Source organism: Schizosaccharomyces octosporus, assembly GCF_000150505.1.
Source record: "Schizosaccharomyces octosporus yFS286 unplaced genomic scaffold supercont6.1, whole genome shotgun sequence".
Taxonomy (NCBI): Eukaryota; Fungi; Ascomycota; class Schizosaccharomycetes; order Schizosaccharomycetales; family Schizosaccharomycetaceae; genus Schizosaccharomyces; species Schizosaccharomyces octosporus.
Window position 1 is genome coordinate 3,627,467 of NW_013185619.1, and position 21,329 is coordinate 3,648,795.

At 39.5% G+C, this 21,329-nt stretch overlaps 6 protein-coding genes and 2 non-coding genes across 8 annotated transcripts; 4 read left to right on the top strand and 4 right to left on the bottom strand.

Moving 5' to 3' along the window:
• Window positions 1-58: 58 nt before the first annotated feature.
• On the top strand, window positions 59-3,010 carry SOCG_02446 (iron-sensing transcription factor Fep1). The gene has a single exon (XM_013160939.1). It carries the CDS (start codon window positions 1,070-1,072, stop codon window positions 2,801-2,803), a length of 1,734 nt encoding a protein of 577 aa, XP_013016393.1. The 5' UTR covers window positions 59-1,069; the 3' UTR covers window positions 2,804-3,010.
• A 159-nt stretch (window positions 3,011-3,169) lies between these two features.
• SOCG_16204 lies at window positions 3,170-3,241 on the top strand. The gene has a single exon. It is a non-coding gene; the product is annotated as a tRNA-Val (tRNA).
• Window positions 3,242-3,402: 161 nt separating this feature from the next.
• Window positions 3,403-7,397, bottom strand: SOCG_02447 (histone demethylase SWIRM2). The gene is made up of 2 exons (XM_013160940.1): window positions 4,853-7,397; window positions 3,403-4,804 (listed from the first exon to the last, which is right to left on the bottom strand). Exons 1-2 carry the CDS (start codon window positions 7,259-7,261, stop codon window positions 3,581-3,583), a joined length of 3,633 nt encoding a protein of 1,210 aa, XP_013016394.1. The 5' UTR covers window positions 7,262-7,397; the 3' UTR covers window positions 3,403-3,580.
• Window positions 7,398-7,759: 362 nt separating this feature from the next.
• SOCG_02448 (meiotic suppressor protein Ste7) lies at window positions 7,760-10,397 on the bottom strand. The gene has a single exon (XM_013160941.1). It carries the CDS (start codon window positions 9,869-9,871, stop codon window positions 8,207-8,209), a length of 1,665 nt encoding a protein of 554 aa, XP_013016395.1. The 5' UTR covers window positions 9,872-10,397; the 3' UTR covers window positions 7,760-8,206.
• Window positions 10,398-10,925: 528 nt separating this feature from the next.
• SOCG_02449 (DUF221 family protein) lies at window positions 10,926-14,390 on the bottom strand. The gene has a single exon (XM_013160942.1). It carries the CDS (start codon window positions 13,730-13,732, stop codon window positions 11,015-11,017), a length of 2,718 nt encoding a protein of 905 aa, XP_013016396.1. The 5' UTR covers window positions 13,733-14,390; the 3' UTR covers window positions 10,926-11,014.
• Window positions 14,391-15,017: 627 nt separating this feature from the next.
• SOCG_16205 lies at window positions 15,018-15,096 on the bottom strand. The gene has a single exon. It is a non-coding gene; the product is annotated as a tRNA-Leu (tRNA).
• A 107-nt stretch (window positions 15,097-15,203) lies between these two features.
• On the top strand, window positions 15,204-17,248 carry SOCG_02450 (NEDD8 activating enzyme). The gene has a single exon (XM_013160943.1). It carries the CDS (start codon window positions 15,469-15,471, stop codon window positions 16,843-16,845), a length of 1,377 nt encoding a protein of 458 aa, XP_013016397.1. The 5' UTR covers window positions 15,204-15,468; the 3' UTR covers window positions 16,846-17,248.
• Window positions 17,249-17,956: 708 nt separating this feature from the next.
• SOCG_02451 (sulfate transporter) lies at window positions 17,957-20,869 on the top strand (the record flags this gene model as incomplete). The annotated part of the gene is made up of 1 exon (XM_013160944.1): window positions 17,957-20,869. The coding sequence occupies one exon, from the start codon at window positions 17,957-17,959 to the stop codon at window positions 20,867-20,869; it is 2,913 nt and encodes a 970-aa protein (XP_013016398.1).
• Window positions 20,870-21,329: the final 460 nt, after the last annotated feature.

A 21,329-nucleotide genomic window follows, 5' to 3' on the forward strand; every position in this document is an offset into this window, starting at 1 on the left:
CCTAATCAGTTTCATCCTCTCTCTATCTAAGCTTTACCATTTGCAAACAGCAACATTGAGAACTCTTCTTTAACCAAGTTTCCTTGCGAAAAGCTCATAGAGAAGAATCTTTAGAACTTTGGAAACATTCGTTTCCTGCTAAACTTGGGATTATTCCGTGCGAATTTTCCTTGGCGAATCTATTTAGTTGTCAAGACCAGCAAGATTCCAAACATATCCGTCAAAAATCAAGGTGTTGCGTATATTTCTGTTGATTATAATTCAGCTACGACTTGAGCGATTCACGTAGCTACCTGGAACTGTGTTTGGAAAGACATTGATATAGAGGGGCAATTTTTTACCTAGAGAAATCCAGGTTTGAAAGCAAGCAAAGGTACTTCTTCGATTGAATTAAAAGATTTCTTATTGTTTAATACTCCTATTTTTTGAAACTTTACTGGTTTATTCTGAATATTCGGGTGGGCTTTTGTTATTTATCTATCTCCAAAGTAGGCTGAATTGGATCCCTGCTGATACGTTCAAACTGTTGACTTGCTTTTTTTTTCTTTGCGTTTATTACTTGTTTGCAAGGGATTTTTTTTTCTTCTTCCTCTTCAGCACTTTGTCTTGTCTCTTTCGATTAGACTAAATCAACTTTTTTTGTGTTGTCTTTTTTGTCTAATAGCTATTACTATCTTCTTTTTGACAAACAAACGTATTTTTCGGTTTAACATCGTTTGAATATCTTCTTTATTTTTATAATTCTTGAAAAAGATTCGTTTTCTTCTCGTTGCTTGCTTGTTATATATCAGACTTTCTCATTCCCCGTTTACCACTTGGAATTGGCTACTTTTATTCGTTAACAAGTAATTTTTTATTTTGTTTGTATACACGGTCTTTTTCATTAGTCTCTTTTCTTGTTGTAATCCTGCATTGACGCTCTTTCCGCTGTCAATTTGTATTACTCTTTTCTGTTTTTATTTTATTTTATTTTCTATTATTTTTTTTTGTTTAAAGATCCTCTTTATCTCTTGTTTTACATTGTTGTTGAGATATCTTGTTATTTATTAACGGTTTGCATTAAGTGAAAATGACTGCGAAATCTTCTTTTGGACAAATGTGCTCGAATTGTCATAGCACGACAACCTCACTGTGGAGGCGTGGTCCGGATAATTCCTTACTTTGCAACGCTTGCGGTTTATACCAGAAACACCGAAATCAGGCCCGTCCTGTAAAAGCGGAAGAACACCAAAAAGATGCGCCTCCCGTTGCCAAACAAATTTGCACAAATGGAACCTGTTCTGGAGACGGTTATTGTGATGGAACAGGTGGAAGCGCTTCTTGCACTGGTTGTCCTGCTTTGAATAATCGTTTGAAAAGTATCAGTTCGAAATCCAACAAGTTAGATCGTTCTAGCATGTCACCCAAGCCTGACTCTTCTGTTGTCAGTCGAGAATCAGACGCCTCTGGTAGTGAGGATGAACAAAGATCCAAGTCCCCAGAATCCGGAGCCTCGTTGAAATCTGAAAGTAATAAACGCCGTGCGAGTGAACAATCGGAAGGACCAACCCTGGTTTCTGCTAGTGAATTGGGGGCTACGTGCTGTCAGAATTGTGGTACTACCAATACACCTCTTTGGCGCAGAGACGAACTTGGTAATCCAATTTGCAATGCATGCGGTCTTTATTACAAGATTCATGGCATACACCGTCCGGTAACCATGAAGAAAGCTATTATTAAGCGAAGAAAGCGTATCGTCATGCACAACAACCATAATGTGGCTTCACAGTCTTCTAAACAGGCTTCTATGCAAGCCACCGATGCACATAAGCGCGTTAAAAGCTCACCACCAAAAGAAACCTTAATGACCAAGCCCAAGAATGGCGATAAATCCCACAATATCCATAGAGTATCCGATAAACCCGTTGATTATGGTTCCCCTGCTAATCCTTTACTCAACCCTGCTAGCTCCTTCCATCATCCCGCTTATCCGATTAACGGGTACAGTGGAATGTTGCCTCCTGTAGTTAATTCCTCACCTTTATTGACGCTCTCAAGACTTGCTGCAGGTGAGCCCGAGACGAATAGCCAATATTTCTATCCTTACAACAAAGTTCCGGAAGCTGCTCACACTCTGGGTGTCCAACCTGAGACGCAGGCCGATAGTTCAGTCAACTTGACTAATAATGTTGTCAATAGAATGAACGGCGAAATTCCTCATAATGCTCGACCAGTTTATTCCGTCCCGCTCCCTCCCCTAAATGTTAGTCCTTCTAATAAATCTACGGGTTCACCGTTGTCCGTCGGCGAGGTGAACGTGAAAGAACCCGTTAAACAGGAAAGCAATGTTCTAAACAAGAAATGGCATCTTCCTCCAATTCTTCCCGTTGGTGAATCCGTTAACTTACCTAGTCGTGAGCAGAAAAAACCAAAAATAGCAGAAGGTATTGCTTCATTGCTAAATCCTGAAGAACCTTCAGGTTCTTCTACTTCCAAAGACACTGAAGTTATGAGCGATAAGCTTAAAAAATCTAATTCGCAAACTAACCTAGCTTCCAATCCTTTAATTATGAATGCACCTCCTTCACCATTACAATTTCCTCCGGAATTACAAGGATCTACTATTGACCAAAGACAGTATGCCTTGAATGTGCTTTCCGAGCTTCGTTCCAAACATGATACTATGGTACAGGAACTGTCTAACATAAATTATAATATGGTAAAAATTGACACGTGGTTACGCTCTTCTAGTGTGAATGAATTGGTTACGAATAGCACGCCAGTCGCGAATCCTTCCGTAAACTCTGGTGTATTACAGACCTAAAGCACATCGGCTGGATTAAATGTTCGCTTTGGCATTTTTATATGTATAGTAAAAACAACGGATTTCTGTTTACAATGCTTTTTGTCCCATATATTGAGGTTGCAAAACATAATACTTTTGGCTATGGTTTTTTAATATTTGTTAATACTTTTAATATTACGAACTTAACGGGTTAATCATCTTCTTCGACTTAGTAGAGAAGTAACTCTGGTACATTTTGGCCGTTTTTTAGACAGTTGTAGAGCCATCTTCTAATGCCATACTATTTATGCTTCAATGAATGGCTTCGATGAAGTAGAACTTCTCACACACCAACTCGACATACGTTATTTTATATAACACTTACTGATGAATAACTACAACAAGAGTCTCGTGTTCTAGTGGTATGATTTCTGCTTCACACGCAGAAGGTCCCGGGTTCGATCCCCGGCGGGACTAATTTTTCGTTTTATTGTATCTTTCGATAAAAGTTCACTCCAATGATCCTGTAGACATTTGCTTTCTTTCATGAATCGAAGCAATTGGTACTCTCATATGCATTTACGCTTATTGATGTTACTTGTGCTAGTTATTATTAGAATGAACAATAACCATAAACATCGGTGAAACAATTCTAATTCATTACCTAAAGTACATATCATAAGCTAAATTAAATATTCAATATACATATGCGATATATATATACAGTCCTATCTATCCTTTTTCTTTTTGTTTTTTATTGACCCAAAAATTAAAGACTTTCAATAAAATCAGCAATTCTTTTGAAAAAAGTAAGCTCTAATCATGAGCATTGCCGCCAGAATCTGAGGAATTACCGTCATCACGGTATTCTTCATCACTGCCCTCAGCACTTTGAGAGCCATCGCCTTCATCAACTATATTTTTCTGTTCGGCTTCTTCTCTTTGAGCTAAAATGTAAAGTCGAGTTTCATCTTCCGGAATAGGCTCATCACGAGCTTTGACAGAATGATCATTTCGAATCTGTTCGGCTCGTAGTTCATACTCTTTGGCTAATTGTTGATAACGCATATTTTTTCCAGCATAAGCTTCTCGCCGAGCTGCAATCTCTTCAACCCATGGCTTTTTACCTAAATCATCCAGTTGTCGCCATGATTTCCCGAGTTTTGCACGAATTTCGTTTATAGTAGCTTTCGCTTCGCTATCACCCGTAAGTTTTTTCTTTTCATCATCAGCAAGTGCTCGACATACATGCCACTGCATTTTTTGATACAACAAAAACGGATTTGCACTTGGCTTAATGGGAGGTTCAGGTATATAGCCTAGGAGCTCGGTAACTAACAATTCACTTTCTTCTTTATGTTCGTCCAAACGTTCTTGCCGCTTGAGACGATATCTAGCGCGATAGGAAAGATGTCGCTGAACTTCTGCATCAGTATCATGATGTTTGGTTGTTGTTCGTTGCATATACTCTTCAAGCTCATTACGAGCCGTCTCACCCATTACAGGTAGTGTAAGCCCGACTTGTGCCAGATCATTAATTATTTCCGTACAAACGGAAATACCTGCTAAATATGACTTTGATATTGAAGAACCGGTAATCGCAGGTTGTAAATAATCTCCTACAAAGTGGAGGCATCCCAAATTGAAAGAACCACCTTTTTGTATGACAGCAGAGTCAGGAACATTACTTTTCTGAACAAATAATCCATCAAGAGGATTTCCGTTAGACCAATTTACTTCCCAACAGTCCAAAAGCTCGGCAGAGTCGTTCGCTTGATCAGCAAAATGGTTAATTAACCAGGAATTTAAAAGCTGAATTAACGACGAGCCTTCATTTCCTGTGCCAACAGCAGATTCCGTCACATCAGCGACTAAAATGGGTTGCTCCGTTATTGGAAACATATTCCATACCCTGGATACCGGCATGGAATTTCCAGTAGCAGTAAAACTTAAATCGTCTTCAACATTATCGTAGAGAGGCAGTAAACCAAACGATCGTATATCTCTTTTCCAAAAAACTTTCGAATACCTCAGAATTAACTAAAATATTAGTAAATAAATCACTATGAAATATAAAGCTCAACGTACTTTTTTTCCGGAAGCATATTGCGTAGTTTTCAGGATATCAACCACTTGGGAAGGAAGAGGTGGTTGAATATTTATATCGGAGGTAAAATGATATGGTGAACAAGCCATTACAACATGATCGGCCTCATAAACACTAGAATCGGTACAATGTACAAAGCATTTTGAAATCTCGTTTCTAATTTCGCAGACGCTCTTTCCATATTGTATATTTAGCGGATATGGATAGGACTGTAAGGCCCAGCTTAATTGGGAGAGTCCATTTTTAACCACTCTGGGGGTCAAACTTTCTGAATCAAAGTCCCCATCAGAAGAGCTCTTGGAAGCATGCAAAATGTCATCCATATCATTTGTAACAAACGACCATGTTAAAAACCGCTTTTCTTTTGACGTTAGTTTCAAGTAAGAGGAACTTTTCTGGATAAGTAAAATGAGACTTTCCTTGAAAGACATGTGTGACATATTCTCAATAATAAAAGGACCAGGGTTATGGTTCGGACTAATCTCATCTAAAAAAGACTGAAATTTTTGTAAGAATTGATTATTGGAAACCATCTCGGAAGATTCACTCGTTAAGAAAGAAGCTAGGTGCAGAAGTCTTGTCCATAAAGCCTCCAACCGTTTTGAATCAGTAATATCAAACATTTTATTTTCTTGTTCATCGTGTAAAAGATCAAAACCCTTCAAGGGAAGCGTCTGCAAACCCAGTTGTTGTTCTATAAGGGTGAATAACACGTTATCCGATCCAGAAGTTAAATATTGGAATCCAAAATCTATAGCTTCTGTAATGCCGGCCAAATCGTGCAAAGCATCTCTTTCAGAGAAAGGGGTATTGCTGGGAGGAATGACACGACTGTAAATTCGGCCACCAGTCCTTTGTTTACTTTCTAACAGGATAATTTTGGGGATGGATTCTCCTTTGGAAGAAAATGAAGAAGAAAACTGAGTAAAGAGAGACGTCAGGTGTCTAGCACAAGCAAGACCAGTGAGGCCGGCACCCACAACGACAATAGTTTTTTGCTTGTCTTGTGGTGAAGGCGAGGTGTTTTGAATATTGGGGGTAACGATAGATTCAAAAGATAGACACCCGTAATTAATGTATCCATACCTTACAAGAAACTCGTAAGCCAAAATAGCCAAAGGAAACAAGCATCTGTCGGCGCAAACGCCTTGAGCCTCAACCTTGGAAATCGGAAGAGTAGGATTTCTACGCCATAACCAGCAGATAGAGTTCCGAACTTGTAGGTAGTGAAACAAAACTGGAGGATCCTGTAGTCTGTCGGACAACATTTGTTTTTCGAAAGGTTCCAAAGCAGCTGGATTTAGGTTACATAATTTAGCAGCTTCGTAAGCCATTTTATAGAACGACTTTAAAGAAGTAACTGGGATGCTGGCACCAGCCATAGGGGTCGTGTGAGACGACATCTGACTAGACCATTCCAGCAAGGACCTGGGGTGTTCTAATGTTGACTGCTGATCGTGGGGAGTCGCAAACTCGGTAGGCTCAAAAAACGTAGTAGAAGCCATCGGCGAGGTACTAGGAGCAGATGGAATGACTGGGAAAGAGGAAGCAGCAGGTGAGATGTTATTATTCACGGGTGCGGAAGGCATGGTGGAAGTATCCATGTCGACATGTTTGGATAAATCGGTGGTAGAAAGGAGCTGTGAAGGAAGAAACGAATCAGCGGTTCGGTAGGAGTAAGGACGAACGGAAGGAGCGACTTGGTCTCTATAAGTGGATAAAAGTTGCTGAGTAGAAACTTGGGAAGGGTCTAAAGGGTATGGAAGATTCGGGAATGAGGTCGGAGTATTAACAAATGATTGATTTGGATGTAAAGGGATTGACGCGGTATCATCTGGGGCTGATGAGCGTTGAGAGAATGCATTAGGAAATTGGGCAGAGGCGGCAGAGTTTTGTTCCAGCAATTGAGCAAATTGATTTTGCTTTTGGTGTGGAAGAGCTGAAGACAATTGAGGAGGTAAGCCTATAGAAGATAGACTTGACTGCTGGGAGGGTGTTGACGGGGTGGATCCCATCATCGGTTGCGGAAAAGATTGTGAAGGATGATGGGTCATCACGTAAGGCTGAAAAGGCGGATCATACCTTCCTTGTACAAAATTCGGATTATAGCCAGGCCAGGAAGGATTCAGCATGTTTCCCGAAGGAACATTTAAAGAGCCATCGGAACGATAAACATTTCGTTGATAGCCATTGGGGTTTGGATTGTTCGTATTTATCTGTTGTAAATCGCCTCCTAAAATAGCAAGTAAAGCCTGTTCACTGCTAGCAAGCTGTGACTGTGAAGAATTGGCATTGTTTGACGAGTCGAAAGTAGAGGGTGCAACATGTTCGCCATCAGTCATCTGCTGAAAGTCATAACGGTTATTCTGATTGTTCTCATTTCCGTTCATGAGTTGACACTAAATAAAAAAAGTGGAAAACCGAAAGAGATGGCAAAGGTCGTGTCTTGAAGAAGTCGGTGCTTTTGGTGTTTACATTAAATTAGACGGGAAATACACCCCTCGTAAATTTACATAACGCGGTGGAAGGACAGGCCCCTATTCTATATATATTTTTCTAAAACAATGGATGGGATTTTGGTGATTGTAGAATATCATATTAAGAATTGACAAGGACTTTTGTTTGCAGAAGAATTCATTCAAAAGGAGTGTGCTAGAGAAAAAGAAAGGGCATTCGTGTCTTTGAAAGAGAGAGAGAGAGAGAGAGAGAATTTGTGTGTGCGTGTGTGTGAAGTATTGGGAAAACGTGTTTCAAAATGAAAAAGTACAATGTTGCTCAACTTTTCGAGTCCATAGCAAGCACAGGATGAATGATTTACAAGAAGAGTGGGTTGAAGAATGAGAGAGAATATTCGTAGCTAATAGATTGATATGCTATACAAAAGAGAATACAATGAAAAATTCTTTATTAATAAAACTATTTGCAATGCGAAGCATCGATATGAATAAAAATTATATGAAATGATTAAGAATTCCCTTTGAAAAACAACAAATAGGTATCAGATAGAATAAATGCATATGTATATATATGTACACTCGGAAACACATCAGTATATGTTATAGACAGTAATAGTGACATGTGGCCTTTTTCAATCACAAAGTCATTTGAAAGAGCAAAAACAATTTCCGTCCACACAGAAATGAATTCATAGATGATGCAAAAGGTAGGGTAAGATAGACATTGAAAAGTCAACCTCCAAAAAAAAATATAGTAAAAGAGAAAATTATTTAAGAATTTGATAATAGACAGATAGAAAAAAGAGAGAGAGAGAGAGAGAGAGAGAGAGAGAGAGATATCAGAAATCAGAATCAAGAAAAACCAAAAGCACTCAAAAATTAGAGCGATTGCAAAACTTGGTTAATTAAAACGTCAAACTCTTTAGCATAATCCATATTTAGTTCTCGTGAATCCTTTGCAGGATGAAAGTCGATTGGTTCCTTTTCGGAGACGGTGGAAGAAGGACTAACAGTGCAATCAGAGGCAAGACAAACTTCTGGGGATAAAGAATGCACGGAAGTTCTTTGAGTATGGGCGGAAGAAGGAGAAGAAGTACGTTCCTGAACAAAATGGTCATCCATTTGAAAGATAGTAGAGTTCTTTCGAGGAGGAAAGACGGAGGAGGAAGAGTCAGTTTGGTCGAGCATGGGATCATTTTCGGAGATATCGCCAACCAAGTCATCTTCCTCCAAATGGATGCTCAACTTTTCACCTGGGGCAAGAGCGGCAAAGGAGCTGGGCTGAGTGGAGATGGGAAGGGGATCAGAGGGAGAAAGGTTTGGGTAAAATTGGGAATGAGAGGGAGAAGGAGGAGGAAATTCTCTAGTGAAAGAAGAAGCCGAGTTGAGAGGGAACGAAGGGGGAGGATTGGTGAATGAAGGTTGACGGTGAGAGAAAGAAGCGGGAGGAGAGGTGTAAGAACGAAGGCCAGTTTTACTGAGGAGAGGAGGAGTGGTGGAATAAGAGTAGAAAGAAGAAGTGGTGGGTACAGCAGAGGGAGGAGATTCGTAGGGGTAGGATGGGACGGAAGCGCCCAGGTGAGGACGTGGGGAGGAATAGGTAGAGTGGGTGGTGGCAGCAAGGTCCAAACCGGGAGAGATAGGAGGATTGGAAGCAAGGGAAGAAGAGTTTTGAGGGTGGTAATAGTAAGAAGGAAGGAAATGAGGAGGAGGAGGAGGAGAGGTGGGAGAAGCGGGATATCTGTCGGAATAGAGAGAAGACATTGGAGCGGTGGGAGCGATGGAAAGAAAAGGAGGAGGATGGGTGGTAGTAGTGGTGGTAGCGGAATGAGGAGCAGAAGTGGAAGAGGAAGAAGAAGTAGAGGACGTGGAATATTGAGAGGCGTGATTGGCGGCAAGATGGGCAAAAGGAAGTTGAGGGTTAAAAGAAGGACGACGAAAGGTAGAAGAAGCGTTAAAGGTGTTTGTGGCAGTATTGGTGGCCATGTTGGGAAGAGAAGAAGGAGAAGAAGGGGAGGTGGGAGTTGGACGGAAGGAGAGAGAGGTAGGATGATCGAAATTTGGTAATGCTGAAGGGGCGGAGGAATGGTTTGGAGCCATGATGACTTCGGCCTTGCAGCTTTGAGAAGAGCTGAGAAATGCATACCGTTTTTGGATGCTAGCTTTCAGCATGTAGCGAATATTGACCATGGAATCGTTGGATTTCGAGCAAGGAAGGGAACCGGCAACTTTTACGGGGAAACGGAATTGAAAGTCGACAGCATGGGATTTGGCGGAAGGGCCTGCAGGGATGGAAACGGGGAAAGAATGGGAATAGATTTCGGTGGTTTCATCGCTATCGGAAGGAGAACTCGCGATGGTAGGGTGTTTGTGGGAAGAAGGAGAGGAAAGAAACCCGTGGTGGTAGACGGCATATCCTTTGACACGAAGGGTGATTTGAAAGGAACGGGGAGAAGATGCAGTGTTTGTTTCAAAACAAATTTTACCAGTGACGGGTTCTTGAAAAGTAAAGGAAGGATGGTCTAGAACGATTTCTAAAAACATGAAAAGGGATACCAATACCGTAAGGAAGAAAAAAAGGCAGAAACAAAGAGAGAGAAAAACACACGCAGATACAGATGCAGACTTTTTATGCGCTAACCAAGACAAACAAAGAAACACGACAACACACACACACGCACAAACGTCTATTAGCTAATAGTACTGTCTTTTTCAAGAAAAAAACAAAAGCAAAAGCAAAACCTCAAATTCAAATTCAAATTCAAACTCGAAAAGACGCCAAACAACAACAACGCCAACACAAAAAAAAAAGAAAGAAAATCAAGATTAAAAATCAAAAATCAAAATTTATCAAATATCGAATACAACTGTCAATTCGAAACGAAATCTAAAAAAAAGCAAATAGACAATTTCGTAGTTTGCTGTTGTTGTTGTTTTTCCACAAAAAAAAACAAATCAAATTAAATCAAACAAAATAAAATCAAACACCTCTTTTCTCTAAAACTTGTTCCAGCGAGAACTGCAAAAATCCAATTTTCCAACAGGAGCAAATTGAAAAACCACCCATCCTCTCTCTTTTTATGATTGCTCCATGGAACAAAGAACTTGATTTTCCCCATAAGAAAACAACCAGCAAGGCATTTCATTGGAATTCGGCCAACAAAGGATTGCAACCTTTTATCAAAGACATGGAGGGGTTCATTACGGATACACACTCGAAACGATTATGACGCAGTTATGGAAGATCGTTTTTGGTGATCAATGTCCTTTTTGAATCAAGGAATTTGTTGTTGATTGGTTGTCGTTTGCATTATCGTTTGTTTTATGACGCAGAGAAATGAATGCAAGAGAGGAGGTGATAGTGGAGCAGGTGGAGTAAAGATGGCTTTGCTTTTCAGGTGGGGGGAGCGGAGGGGAAAACAAAGAGGAGAGAGAGAGAGAAAAGAAAGAAAAATTTTAGTTGGAGACTCTTCGAGTCTAAATTTTTCTTTCTTTTCTCAAACTACTTAATTACTCTCTTTTACTCTCTTTTACTTCCTCTACATCATATCCAAAAACCAATAAAAATTCTCTATATATATTTATTCTTTCTACTGATGGATGAATTCCAACTCCTTTCATCCTATTAGTTGTTATATATTATTATAGCAAAAACTGAATTAGACTTGGAATTTATTGGTTTCCCAATTATCCTGAAATTGCATCTTCATACTTGGGAGGTGGTCCTGTGTATTGAACTTTACCCTTCTCATCAAACTCTGTATGATAGTCAAACACATCCACCTTGCCCGCAGCATCTTCAATCGCAAGCTTCGACAACCCTATAGGATCTTCTCCAATCCAAATCGATGGAGGCGTCGATTCCAATGCTGGATCCGTGTACCGCACCGATCCTTGTCCACTAGGTCCAATCCCATAGAATGTAGGTAAAGTCTGTAAAACACGATCAAACGTAGGCATAATCGTATCCTTACGAAACGCTGATGAAAGATAATTCACTGCAAAGTTCGTTTGCTTTGACACAGATCCATTCTCTTCCCAACCGCCTATCGTCTTGATTGTCGACTCCTTCGTTTGAGTAGGATTCGTCCGTTCGCTCATCGATTCAATCGCCTTTTCATCCTTCTCATCCTCCTTCTGCACAGATCCATCTATATTCGACGATGACGTTTGATATGCTTCACTTCCACTTCTTCCTTCATCCAAAGGATCCACGGGCTCCTCGTTCACTTCAACGTTCGACGGATACATTCTTCCTGTAGTTCTGGCTTCCGATGTACCCAAATCCTTTGGGTATTTAATTTCAGGATGCTCATTCGCACATTCAATCGCACTCAATGGCACAATATCCATCAAGGGCAAAAACTTGTATTTAAAGTACACATGACTAGCCACCGTAGCTCCCAAGAACAACGCTTGCAACACTGTACAGCCCCAGTTCTTACTCAATACATACAATCCAATCAAACAAATTTCCGCAAGGTAAAGTCCAACAAACATTTGGTACAAAGCCATTGGATAGTTTCTTCCTTTGGCATTCACACCATGTGCAAATACATAAACCAAGTTGTACAAGTAAGCTATATAGATCAATGTCAATCCAACCAATGCAAATCCCATAATAATAGGTGCAATGATCGCATAACACAACATAATCACCACTAGCAATGAGTACGTGGGATACAATACACCCCAACTAGGCTGAGATAACCCGATCCAACGGTTCCACTTTTGACGTGGAGTGCTGTCCAAAATCCGTCCAAGAACCTTCGATAATGCCAATGCAACAATTTGCGCAAGCGCTCCTCCTGGGAACGACAATCCCTGTAACAAAAATTGAGAAATATAATAGTTGGAGGCTCTTGGCAGATTGTTCGCCAAAAGACTCATGGCACTTTGAGGCTTCTCAATTACAGAAATGACTGCCGAACTTGCCGCAGACGTTAATGTAAGAACTAAAAATCCTTGAACCGTTTGAAATCCATAAAACCATGTTTGACAGTATCTTTCAATTTCATGAACCGTAAGACAACCTCCAACTTTGCCCATGAATTTAATAAAAGGGGGCACAAGCGACATCAAAACAGCATAGGCAACAGTCGGCAAAATACCAGTAATAATACCCATCAATCTACTAGGCATGTTATCGATAAATCGCAAAAAGTGCACCTTGGATGTTAAAAAGTTGATGTTGGAAATACAACCCACAACAGCGACAGGAATGGCCCAGAAAATAATCATGGCCGTCAAGACCGAGTTTGCAGCAAATCTACGAGCATGGCGCTCAGACGTAGATAAAGCCAGGTTGGACCAAACGATTTCATCGGGATGAACGTTCAAAAGAACACGGCCCATACGCCAGCGGCGGAAATTGGAAGAGTATAAAAAGGCTTGATAAGCCATTTGAAGATCAGCTTGAGTGGGAAATTCCAGAACGACGGAACCAACCTTCTTTTGTTCCTTCACTTGAGTTTGAAGTTCATCAATTTCCTTGTTCAATTTGGCAATTTCGTCACGGCAGTAATCAATGGTATCCACTTTCTTTCCGATAAGGAATGTGAGGCGATGAGTAGGGCGCTTCTTCACGTACGAGGTGAGTTCGAGCTCAGTGGGCAACTCCTTTTGCTTCTTGATTAACTTGTTCCTCTTTGCGACAGACTTGTTGATAAGTCCATTGAGAGTGCCTTCGTACTTGTTACCGAGAGCATCACGTTTATCAACACGCTTTTGAAGCTTTTTAATGTTGTGGACATACTCAACGCGAGAGGCATTGGGGAAATGTTGGCGAATGACGTCCTCACTTTCGAGAGCAGACTTGGGAAGTTCGCTGATAACCATGCAGTGAGAAGACTTGCTTTGGTCGTACAAAGGAGAAGCCTGGATGGCATGACGGAAAACGACGTAAAAGCGAAGTTCCCGGTAAATAACAAAGATGACAGTACCGAAGAAGATCCAACTAAGAAAAACATGAGCGTAAAAGCGATTATGGTTTTTGACGTTGGAAAAGGAGATGATGTCGAAACCAGTTTTACCATTTCCATTGGTGGCATTGACGGGAAGCAAAATGGGCAAAAGCATGATGCAGCCCAAGAAGCAAAGGAACGTAAAGGTAAAGAGGTAACGCAAAAAGAAGTAAGCATCGACACCGGCATAACGAATTAAGGAAGTCTCTGATAATCTCAGGCAACTGAGAAGCCAGGAAAAAGGGCCGCTACCAGCAGGTTCAGGTGTTTGTTCTTTTGGTTGAGTCTCGACTTCACAACGAGGTTGATAAACTCGTTTTTCACGAGGACGCAAGGAAATGAAAATAAAGATCATAATAGCAAAAATGACCAAGTTGAAGATTAAACTCGACACAAACGCCGACGTCGAGGACGACGACGAACCAGAGCTACTATTCGCCATTTTCTAAATTAACTGACACAAGCAACTTCAAGAAAAGCGAATTAGAAAGAGGTAAATAAAAGGATTGAGCAAAAAACCAAAGCGAAAGAGAAAATAATAAGAATAATTATAATACCGTTGATAATAATAATAATAATAATAACGACGACAACGAATTGTACTTTAACAATGCCAAGACCAGACCGCTTTTCCTAGGCTAAGAAATAAAGTAAAAAAGAAGGTATGGATGCAAAGATTGATAGGTAGGTGGACAATGAAACGTAGGGAAACGTAGGGAATAAGAATTAAAATTAAAATTAAAGAAAAAAAAAATCAAAAGAAGGAATAGATATTCCTTACCTAACGACCCAAGGAAAAAGGATCTCTATAGAAAGAGACACTATGCAATACACGCACTACCTGTCTCTCAAAAGAAAGAGAATAATGACACTTGTAATGAAGATATCTAGATGCAATCCAATTCTTTCCACCAAATTGGTAGCAGCAAAGAAGTTGGAAAAGGTTGAAAAGACAATACACCAGAGGATTCAAGTATAGTGATAATATATGTGAATATATATAGTTAGAACCACAGCCACCGATTGGTGTTACTGGGAACAAGGATGGGATATATACCAATAGAGACAAAATCACAAGAATAAACAATCCATCCATAGCGTTGATTCTTCAAATTTTTGTGACTACTATTAGGTCATAAGTACGTTAATCCGTGGTCTTATTGTCGGGGTTTTCCCTCGAAATAAACGACCACAAACAAACATAAATAAAAAAAAATAAAAATAAAAATAAAAAAATAAACAGAATCCAGTTGTTTTTAGAGTTGTTCTTGTAGGTAAAAGAAAAAAATAAAATAAAATAAAATTCCATCCTATGAATTATCCATTGTTAACAACTCAGATATCGTTAAAGCACTTTTCTCTCTTTATAAACTCAAGATTAAGTAAACCCAGACCAGGAAAAGACCAGCATCTCATGGTGAGAAATCATTAAAAAAGAAAAGAAAAAAAAAAAAAAGTTTAATAATAATAAAAAAAGTGTTGGATGAAAAGTTGTAATCATGAAAAAGTAAACTTCAACAAAAGGATCAATGCGCGCAGATGGATGTGTCCAACTGGAACATGCAACAAGTAGTAACGTAGATGCAGATAAAAAGCAAAGGACAAAACAAAAAATGGTTAATAGTTATGGTAAGCACGATGGAACTTCAAATGTTCAATTTGGTCATTCATCAATTTAGTGGTAATACTTTGCTTCTTAGTGAAAAGAGAAAAAAAAAACAAAGTATTGAAAGGGGTGGGACTCGAACCCACGAGCTTTCGCACTAGTGCCTTAAACTAGCTCCATAACCACTCGGACACCCTTCCTGTTCTGAGTGCTTAAATTCAAAACGTAATAAGTACAGCTAAAATGTAGTTTAAATCCATGACATGCTGAAAACACAAGGTGGTGATGAAACCCTATGGTATGGTAAGGAAGAATGTCCTACTGAAAGGAAGACTAGGCTACCTTAGACGACGCTTGCTTCCCTGCCAAAAATCAGAAAAGCTATTTTGTTTTTGCTTTTTTTTTTCTATTTCTTTTTGGATATATTTCTAAGAGCTGTCTTTGTTTTTGTTTTTGTCTTTCTATTTGATTTCATTCGATTTCATTTCATTTCATTTGTATTGTATTGTATTGCATCGCATCGCATTTTATTCATAGACATCTGGTTTCCACCAAAAGTGCATTCATTCTCTATGGCATCTGCTGCAGAATCTATTGTACAAAAAGACAGACTGCGTCATGATCAATGGTCTAAAATTTTGCGTCGACCTGGCCCTTTTGCTCCTGATGTAGATCCGCAACTCGATTTGAACGACCTGTTTGCTTCCAAAATCCTTGTTGTTGGAGCCGGTGGACTTGGCTGCGAAATCCTCAAAAACTTGGCCCTCAGTGGGTTTCGCGAGTTGCATGTCATCGACATGGATACCATCGACGTTACGAATTTAAATCGTCAATTCTTGTTTACTGAACACGATGTCGGAAACTCCAAGGCTTCCGTCGCTGCCAAGGCCATTATGCGACGCGTCCCCTCTACCACCGTTATACCCTTCCATGGAAGGATCCAGGATAAGTCTCTCGATTACTACAAACAATTTCAGTTGGTCGTCTGCGGCCTAGATTCCGTGGAGGCTCGTCGGTGGATCAATTCTACGCTTGTTTCAATTGCCAAAGGCGGTGATTTTCTGCCCTTGGTCGATGGTGGCTCCGAAGGTCTTAAAGGTCAAGCTCGTGTTATTTTGCCTTCAATCACTAGTTGTTACGAATGCTCTCTTGACATGTTGACCCCCAAAACCTCTTATCCCATTTGCACCATTGCCAACACTCCCCGTCTACCTGAACACTGTGTGGAATGGGCCTTTTTACTCGAGTGGCCTCGTGTTGCTGAAAAAAATTCAGAAAATACGAAATCCTCACAAGAAATTTCTCTCCAAGAAGAAGGCTCTTTACGAGAGGAAACGTCTGTCAGCCTTGCTCCCGCTTTCGACCCCGATATCCCCTGGCATGTGGATTGGATCGTAGACCGTGCACGAGATCGTGCCGTTGCTTTCAACATCAATGCTCAAGACATTGATCGCTTTTTCGTCTTGGGTATTGTCAAACGCATTATTCCAGCTGTCGCTTCCACAAACGCCATCATTGCCGCTGCTTGTTGCAATGAAGTCCTCAAAATCCTTACCGACTGCAATCCTTCCCTTGACAACTATATGATGTATATCGGCGAAGACGGTACCTACACCTTCACCTTCAATTTGGAAAAGCGAAATGACTGTTCCGTCTGTGGTACTCTTACCGAAACTTATTCGTATTCCGTTACCCATCCTCCTCTCTTGTCTACCCTAATTCATCACTACCAAACAAAGTATCAACTACATAATCCCTCTGTATCATCCACAAGTGGATTTCCTTTGTATTTCTCGTCTCCGCTTCCTTTGCAGCAAGCCACCTCGAGAAATTTATCCAAATCCATCCTTGATTTAATATCCCCAACTCAGCAGTTGGTTTTTACGGATAAATCTCTAACAACAAGTCTTTACATATCTTTACAAGAAATTTCCAATGATGCTTCCTAACTTCGTCCCCTTTTTTTTTCGTAATGCTTTGTCTCTCTTTCCATTCCTCCGACTAGTTATTTTTCTTTTTCTTTTCCGTTTTTTTTTTCTATTTATTTATTCTCTAGAATGCTTTTTGTTTTCCAGCAACTACCCAGTTCTAACTTCAGTAAGATCTCAGTTTAGTACTCACAAGAAAAAACTGGTTTCATTTTTCCTGAAAAGTCGACATTCATAAATGCGAGTTTCTATTACTTACATCCATTTAGCATCACTTGAAAATCTGATTTCACTTTTGGTATATAGCAAACCATCTCATCTCATCTCATCTCATAAGAAGTAAAATAATACCTGTATGAATCCTCTAATTCAATATTTCTTTTCATCGTTTTCTATAAACAATTCTTTTTATTTTAAAAATTCAATGTTTATTTGTTTACAGAATACAAAACTACGTTCAGTTACTTTATCATAAATGTATCACCAAAAACTGGTCAAAGCGATTCTCTTTTCAACGTCTGTCGGTTACTATCTGATCACCAAGCATGAAAAGAGATAAAAATTGGGATCTTTTATAGCGATCCGTTAGTCTGTTATATAAAAAGTTTACCATATTCTTTTTCTCTTTCGCGAACATCAGTTTCGGATTTTTTTCTTTGTTGGCACAAGTTTCTTTGTTCTTCATATTTTTGGAGACTTAAATTTTGTCAATCTGCTTCTCTGTCCTCTGGATCCGAGTATCAGCTTTGTACCCTTATTTTTTTCACTTGCCAGCTGTGCATTTGGCAATTTGATTTCTTTTAAAAGTGTCTTACGTTTTGCAACTGTTTGTTGTTATATAATTTGTTTTGTTAGCAAAACTTTCGGATTCTTGTGAATTGTCTTGTTAGCTTCCATATATATAGATATATATATAAAGGAACGGCTAAAAAGTTTTCACGATTTTAAAACTAATATAGATTTACAGGTTTCTTATGGTTTCTTACTTTTCTATGCCTTTATTTTACGTATCTTAGAAAAACATCTTCATCATCATCCAGTCTTTGTTGGTACATTTCTCTAATACTGTGTTTGTTTTTCTTTTTCTTTCCTCATAATTTTCAAAGTTAATTTGCTTTGATCCTTCGTCAGTATGCCTCCGCCTAGGTCTGAAAGGACTCGTGCTACTCCAAGTAATAGCTTGAATCAAAAGCGTAGTACTGTCTTTCCAAATTTCGAAACCAGTACGGATCCCAATCTCTTCAGCCAGAGCTATCGAGATACGAATGACATCCATCTCTTGTCCGCTAGACTTGCTTCCGTCGACGTCGATGGAGCCCATGTACAACCTACCGCTTCCCCAGATATGACTGATGATGCATCTGCTTATTGGCAAGATCAGTATTCTATTTCTTCATATTCTCATCCTCGATCCGTCCTTACGCGTCCCTCTAATACCGACCTTTTAATTCCTTGGGAACAAGACGAAAGCCATCCTTTACTCCTTTCCTCCGACAATCGACCTTCCTCGACGTATGGTGCAGAAAACACGCCTCGCCCAAACGCTGCATTCCCGTCTCATGATGAGAAACTTGGCTCTCGCTTTTCGTTCCGCAAAATGTATAATTATTTCTTTGACGATAACGGTCCGTCTTTGATCTTATATAATATTCCTTCCGTCACAATTGGCTTACTTCTTAACATCTTAGATGCATTATCCTACGGTTTAATTCTCTTTCCTATTTCAAATCCCATCTTTAAAAATTTGGGTGCTGATGGCCTTGCTATCTTTTACGTCAGTTGCATTGTCTCTCAATTAGTGTTTTCCTTCGGCGGTTCTGCTTTCAGTGGATCAGTAGGTTCTGAAATGATTGAGGTTATCCCATTCTTTCATCAAATAGCCTTTACTATTATTCATCACGTTGGCGAAGATAATCCAAAATCTGTCATCGCCACAACCCTTCTTGCTTATTGTCTTTCCAGTATTCTTACAGGAATTGTATTCGTATTACTTGGACTCTTACGCCTGGGCAGACTGATTGAATTCTTTCCTCGTCATATTCTTTTGGGATGTATAGGTGGTGTTGGTTACTTTCTTGTGAACACAGCTATCTTTGTGTCCTCTAGGATCGAAGATAACAATTTAACTAATTGGCAATGTTTTACGTCTTTATTCGAGCCGTTGCCTTTTGCCCGGTGGATGACGCCTTTATTTATGGCTCTCATGCTTGAAGTTGCCCAATCTCGCTGGAACCATCCTTTTCTGATCCCTTCATTTTTTATTCTTGCTCCTATGCTGTTTTACTTTCTCGTATGGGTAATACCGGGTTTAAGTTTAGAATTTCTAAGGGAAACGGGTTGGGTTTTTTCTAGTACTCAAAGCGATGTACCATGGTACCATTATTATGAGCTCTTTAGTTTCCAAGATACAAATTGGGGTGCTATAATGGCAACCGTTCCAGAAATGCTGGCTTTGACTTTTTTTGGGATTCTGCACGTTCCCATCAACGTTCCTGCATTAGCCATTTCCACTGGCATGGAGAAAATAGACACAGATAAGGAGTTAATAGGTCATGGTATCAGTAATTCATTGTCTGGTTTTGTTGGAAGTATTCAAAATTACATGACTTATACTAATTCTTTAATGTTCATTCGATCTGGTGGTAATAATCGTTTATCTGGAGTTATGCTTGCCATTGCAACCACAGGTTTACTTATTATGGGCCCAGGTATTATATCATATATTCCTGTGTGGACTGTTGGTTGTCTAATCTTCATATTGGGTATAGAATTATTAAAAGAGTCTTTGTGGGATCCAGTTGGTACTACCACTAAAATAGAGTACTTCACAATCGTGGCTATTGTGGCTTCAATGGGTATAATTGATTTCGTTTTTGGCATCTTACTTGGCATTATTCTGGCATGCGTATTCTTTGCCTTCCAGGCTTCTAGAAGATCTGCTCTACGCGGGATTTATTCTTGTAATATGCTCCGTTCGACGGTCCGTCGTCCACTAAGCCAGCAGAGATTTTTGAATGAAATCGGCAAGCAAATACAAATCTGTAAATTGTCTGGCTTCCTATTCTTTGGTACTATAAACGGTGTAGAAAAGCGAATTGCTGGTCGTATCGAAGAGTTGGAGGCAACAGGTGATCCATTGCGTTTCTTGATTATCGATTTCAGTCTGGTTTCCGGTGCAGATTTTAGTGTTGTTCAAGCGTTTTTGCGGATTCGTCGTGTCTTGGCTAAAGTTAACGTTCCAATGTTTGTATGCGGATTAGATGAGAATCGTTCCTCATTTAAAAAGCTTAGTCAGATTTGTTTTACCGAAAACGATATTTGCAATTGTCAAGTGTTTGAAGACATTAATTCAGCTTTGGAATACTGTGAAAACTTGCTATTAGATGAATACGAGGTGTGCCGCAACAAACTGTTGCGAAAAGCAGGCATGTCAGCCACGCTTGCAGTTCCTACCAGAAGTGGCACTCAATTGAATTTGGCTCAGACTTTCTCACCCTCACCTCGTCATGACCTGTTACGAGAAGTTGCGGCTTCCACCGTAAGAGATGAGTCGAAGGAGATAAATAGGTATGAACGATTTGCCAAATATCAACAACCATTCCCACTCCTCATGCAGGTATTTGGTGAAGTTACTTCAAAAAAAGATGATTTTTGGTTATCGATTTGTCCTTACTTTAAGAAAAGCTTATTAAAAAAGGGTGATGTTCTTTGGAACAAGGGCGATATTCCTAATCGTTTCATCCTCCTAGAGACAGGAATGGTAAAAGCTACATATCAAATGGATAGAGAAACTTTGTCCGAAAATATTACATGTCTTTGCCTTGTGGGTGAATTACCCTTTTTCAGTCAAACATGTTATAATGCCACCGTGACAGCTCAACTGGATAGTATAGTTTGGTTCATGGATCGAGAGTCTTGGGATTCTCTTGTGAATTCTTTTGACAATGGGCAGGACATAACGAACGAAATGCTACGAATTGCATTGAAAATGACTCGTGAACGCGTCAACGTCTTTACTAATTTTGCTTTGAATTTATATCGTTAAGCTAAATACTGTTTTTAATCGCAACATATACATCCTTGCATGTATTAATACTTAATAATCCAGTATGCTTTAGGCTTAATAGAAATGCAAGCATGTTTATGATAAGAAAGATTTACTAAAAAAGTTCAAGCTCAAACTTCAGCTCACTATTAATAGCGAATTTAATTATGTTTTTTATCTTTACAGAAACGGACTGTATAAATGTTGCTTTTGCAATCAGTAAGAATGAAAGGAAATGCAATGCGTATTGAAGACTACTTAAAGAAATCGACTTGAATGTAAAGATTCATGAATTAATGAGTTCGTTTACATTCGTTCCAAATATCCAAATAATACGTTGGACATATTTACTAGATTCACCGTTTACATTGACAAAGACGATGCGACTATTTTCAAACCCAAACATCATCATTTTGTGTCTTCAAAAAATGACTTAATATGTGAATGCTCCTTTCTATTT